General features: G+C 29.7%; 1 protein-coding gene across 1 annotated transcript; it reads right to left on the bottom strand.

Moving 5' to 3' along the window:
- Positions 1 to 3,696: 3,696 nt before the first annotated feature.
- On the bottom strand, positions 3,697 to 5,273 carry HO133_000028 (uncharacterized protein; the record flags this gene model as incomplete). The annotated part of the gene is made up of 2 exons (XM_037290968.1): positions 3,697 to 5,157; positions 5,220 to 5,273. The coding sequence occupies 2 exons, from the start codon at positions 5,271 to 5,273 to the stop codon at positions 3,697 to 3,699; spliced, it is 1,515 nt and encodes a 504-aa protein (XP_037157842.1).
- Positions 5,274 to 5,579: the final 306 nt, after the last annotated feature.

Here is a 5,579-nt window from a genome sequence, read left to right as displayed (position 1 = left end):
GATAGTAGAGGTTAATAAAAAGAATAACTATTATATAAAATTTTATAACGCTATCGCCGAAGATAAGAATAAGTTTTAAGAGATTACTTTTAATAAGTGCTTTATATAGAATAAAGTACTTTATTATAAGAATTATTTATAGATATTTAATAATATATATATCGATATTATTCGAGAGATATATAATTAATTATTCTATAACTATTTCGAGATAGTATATATCTATAAACTACTTAAAAGAAAGTATTATTAATAAGAAATAAGGGCGATAGTAACTATTTATATTTAAAATTACTATATTTATTAGAGAGTTAAGATATCTCGAGATCGAGAATATAATTTATTTTAGCCTCTATTAATTTTATAGAAATAATAATAAGATATATTAGTCGATTTCGTTATAGATTTATTTATATTTAATAACTATAACGCTATTTAGATAGCGATTAATTAATTTATTAAGAAATATTATTATATAGCTTATTTCGATATTAATAAAAGTACTATCGCTAAGAAGATAATTAATTTATTATTTAAAGAAGTATTTCGCTTATATAATTTATTAATCTTAATAATATTAAATTAAAACTCTTAATTTATAATTATTATATAGAAATTCTTTTATAAGCGATTAGATATTATAATTAAGCTATTAATAGCCTTTTATTCTAAAATTAATAGATAAATCGAGCGAGTAAATTAGAATATAAAGCGTTATCTTTAAATATACTATAATTATATATAAAACGACTAAGTAAAATAGCTATTTATTATCGAGTTCGCTAATAATAATATTATTTTAGCGATTATTAATATTCTATCTTTTCTCGCGAATAAGAGATTTTATTCTTAAATAAGTTTTAATTTAAATATTATTAATTACGAGATTATTTATAAGCGTCTCGATATTATTTAAATAGAGAATATTATAAATTATATAAAATAGATTTTTAAGTATATTAGAAGTAATATAAATTATATTTAAAAGACTATAATTATATAAGTTAATAAGTATTAATAGAAGATTATCTTTTAGATAGATAATAAGATCTTTCTAAATAGTAAGAATATTACTTTTAATTATCTTTCTTATAAATTAAATTATAAGAGACTTAATCTATTTAAAACTATAGATTTTATAAAAATCTTATATCGTTTAAAACTTCTATTAAGTATAAGAATTTATAACGTCTTTTATCTTAATCTATTAAGTCTCGCTATAAATAACTTCTTATTAAAATAAATAAATCTATTATTAAAGCATATAATTATTAACGATTAGATCGAATAGATTATTAAGAAAATATTTATATTTAAATTAATTAATAATTATTTTAAGTATAAAATTAAATAAGAAGATCTCGATAATAATCTTATCTAATATAATATAAATAATAATAAATTCGAAAATTATTAAGATCTAATTAACGATTTTTATAAATAATATCTTAAAGAGTTTTATCTATAAGAGTTAATTCGTAAAATATTAAAACTATCTCGAATACCTCGTTTTTAATTAAATTAAAATTATTCGATATCTTTATAATAGCCTTATTTTTTTAGAAGCCGAGAATCGATTTTTTAGATTTATATCGATTAGAAATTATATTATATAGAGTCTTTCGCGTAAAGTCCCCTTATTAATAGATATTCAAGTATCTTTTAAAGCTATAATGCGTTATTTATAAATCTTACTATCGCTATTAATAGCCTCTATTAATATCGATTATATAATATTCTATAAAGAAACTTATTTAATATTAAATTAGAGTTTTTAGCGCTTACGACTCGATTTAGTTTAAAAGCCCTCGATTAATTATATCGTATTATTTTATTAATATTTTATTCGCTTAGATATAGATTTAGAAATTATTACTATTTATCTCTATATTAATAAATATTATTTTTACTATATTATATCAATTTTCTTTTAACTAGACTTTTAATATACGTCTATATCTCGATTAGCGATATCGCTATAGCGTAAATATAACGAGCTACTATTATCTCTAATATCTCTTATAAAGAAAAATACGATATTATAAATCCCGGATATAATTATTTTTTTACTACTTTTACTATTTTTTAGATGTTAAGCGTATATATATACTTATTTTTCTATCTTTCTACTTATTAATTATAGAATATAATTTTATAAAGAGAGAGAGTAGTATTATAAGCGTATTCTATATTCTTAATATATTATTTAATTCTCTTATTTATTTAGGCCTAGCGTGTCTTAATAGAGATATTTATCTATTACTTAATATCTTTCTTTTATCTATATAATTCGATATCTTAGTTATCTTATTTAAAATATCTATATTAATATTATATCTATATCGATTCTAATAGACTTAGCTCTTCGAGATCTCATATTATATACTCTCTATAATTCTATATTAAATTATTACTTAATAAACGAAGAATACTTTTATAACTTAACTTATTATTTCTATTATATTAATATAATATATTATTATAATAATATTATAAGAGAAGAATCTATTATAACAATTATATTTAATTAAGTCTCTATAGAAGAAATATCGAATAATATATATTTAAATAAATTAAAATTATTCGATGTTTATAGCTATTTTATTATTCGAAAAATCTTACTATAATAAAAGATATTATAGAATTCATATTACTAATTAATACGTTATCTCTATTTCTTTTTAATATTTCGATATTTCTTATTATAAGAATATAGTCTTTCTCTATTTTTTATAACTAATTCTTACGAATTAATTCTCTATATTTAATATATCTTTCTAATTAGACTTTAGCGTATCTCTCTTTATATATATATATTTATAAACTATATAGATTAATAAAATAATTTTATATTATATTAATATTTTATAATATTAAGAACTATTATTTAATAATAATTCTTATTAAAAAAAATAGATTATAAATTTAATTTATAAATCTAAACTTATAGAAAATAAAATAATTAAATAAATAATTATTAATAATAGAGTTCGCTTATATTAATAAGTAATCTCTCTTTATTAAAATAATATTATTCTTTCTAATATATAAATATTATTCTAAAATTCGTTAAAAAATTAAGAATAACTTCGTTAAAGAGACGATATCTTCTATAAATAATAGAGTAAAAAAATAATAAGTATTAAGAAATAAGATAATAAAGCGCTTTTATAATATTATTATACTTTAAATTAAATTTTATAATAAAATATATTAAGTTTAAATCTTTAAGATAAATAATTTAATAATATTAGAAATTAAGAATTCAAAGTAAAAACGCTTAAGTGAGATTTTTTTTTATACTTTATAAGCTTACTATTATTAAGATACTAAGACTTAGCGATTATATAATACGCTTTAGAACGCTTCTATTAAGTCGTCTCTTCTTTTATAGAACTCTATAGATAATAAAACTAAGCGTCTTACCTCATATTTTATAACTCGAAGATTGGGTTCCGTAGATCTCGTGATTGTAGCAAGCTTCGAACTTGGCTAAAAACTAGGCAAATCACATACAAATCATGCAGAATCGAAGCACTCCTCGTTGACTCGTGTTTAAGAAGGGACTAATGTGAGATAGGGTATCATCTAGAGAGCCACGATTGATACTCAACTCTAAGCATTACTTAGATTGGCCAAGTGACCACCACTGTGTGTGGATAGCACAGATGAAACAAAACCCCGCCCACCAGGTACCTAAAACCCCTCCTGAGCCGAGGAGCTGTGCGTCCTCAGCCTCTTACTCCCTCCGGTCGATCCGCTAGTCGTTGTGCTAGGCGTGCCAGTCGGCGCTGACTTATTCATGAACCTTTGTCTGTCGAGCTTGGCGATTGCCTCATACCATCCTTCAACCACAGGCTTTCGCTTCATGAGGCCCCAATCCAGGATATTATGGGTTGGGCTGCGCAGGTTGCTGAGTGCGTTCTCACCCTTCAACACCCGGTTCTCGACGACAGTATTCATATGGTATTTGACATCGCCACTGTCCGTAACTTCCGCCCAGTGCACGTACCACTCCATGACTTTGGTGTCCATCACAGCTGAGTATACGTAAGTGTTCTCATCGGGCCCAGGAGTCTTGATATTGATGGCAGCCTTCTCGCAGAGCTCTCGCGCGGCGCTGACAATGGCAATGCCATCGCGAGTCGCCTCGTTACAGGCATCTTCCCAGTTGCCGTTTGCTTGCTTGGACTGCATGACAAAGAATGGCCAGTTCAGTTTTGGTAGAAGGAGCATCAGCTCGCGCGTGTCGGGATGGAACTGAAAATTAGGCATGTTCTTCGGGTCAAAGCCCCACACTGCGTCCGGCTCTGCGTTTGACATACCCTCCTTCTTCAAAGCATCCCGAACCTTTCTTTGGTCGAATTGAGGATCAGTGTAGGTGTGAGGAATGTGGCCACGATTAACAGGTTGATTATACTGGACGCGAAGGCCTTTGTTCCAGCCCTCACTTGGTCCGTAGACAGCCCGACTCGTTTCCGTTGCCGGTTCGAGTTGAATCTCAAAATCTATTTTCACAATCAATCGCAGCATTTCTGTCTTGAACCCCGCCTCGTTGAGATCTTTATAATAATCATGAACTTCCTTGAATTTCTGAGCGGAGGATGGCTTGACGGCAGAGTGACGATCGCCTTGAAAGGGGGCCGACACAAGCTGCTTGAAATCTTTATAGTCCTCACAGTCAAAGACCTCATGTTCGCGGAAAATGTTGTGGCCTTTCTGACACTCCCTCACCCAAGAGGGTCCCTTGGGGAGTGTGCGCTTGTCATTTGGCGTGCCTTGAGTGCTGTTAGAGAACGTATCTGCACCGCCCTTCTTTGGCGTCTGGGAAGTGGTTGGAGGTGCCATAGCCGCTAAATGTCTTTGGAGGTTCCTCCTGGATAATAGGACCAAGGTATGCGGCTCGATGAGCTCGTCACAGTCTGTGAAACTAATTCGCTTCCGCTTGGAAGATGTGGATGTGGTGTTGTGGGAGGTAGTAGAAGAGCTGGAAGCTTCAGAGGTTGGGGGAGTGAGTATCCGATCAATCCATTCCTCGACGGAGGTTGAGAACGCTGAGGGGAGAGCGTCTTCAGTTGAAGGTAACGATTCAGGGAGAGGCGAAGGAGGGAAGAGGTCTTGATCGTTGTCGTTTGAACAAGGTAGACGATAGTCAGCCTACGAGAGAAGGTCAGTCAGTGTCTGAGGTGAGGGAAATCAGCGGTGAGTGACGGTTATACTTTGTCACGTTGTGAAACTTCCGCGTCATTGGCACCCAAACCGGGTCCGCTCATCACCGTGTTGTGTTGAAGCTTGGAAGCTACGAGCGTAGTTGATTGAGAAGAGTTGCGCACGACAGTGAAGAGGATTGGAAATGTTAAGCGGGTAGGCGGTGCTCGCCCTGGAACTAGGGTGGTGATAACTGCCACTCCACCGGCAAGTCATCCCTAACTGAAACTATATCCAGTGCTCAAACAGAAAATAAAGGCAAGTATTACGCGTATATTCTCTATTTACTAGACGTATATTCTTAAGTCTATTAGGCGTATACTCGTATATATTCGAAAGTACTCGATATCTAATAATATTTAATTTAATTT

The sequence above is a fragment of the Letharia lupina genome, assembly GCF_014066315.1.
Source record: "Letharia lupina isolate WasteWater1 chromosome Unknown contig_1, whole genome shotgun sequence".
NCBI lineage: Eukaryota > Fungi > Ascomycota > Lecanoromycetes > Lecanorales > Parmeliaceae > Letharia > Letharia lupina.
This window is presented reverse-complemented; position numbering and strand designations above follow the sequence as displayed.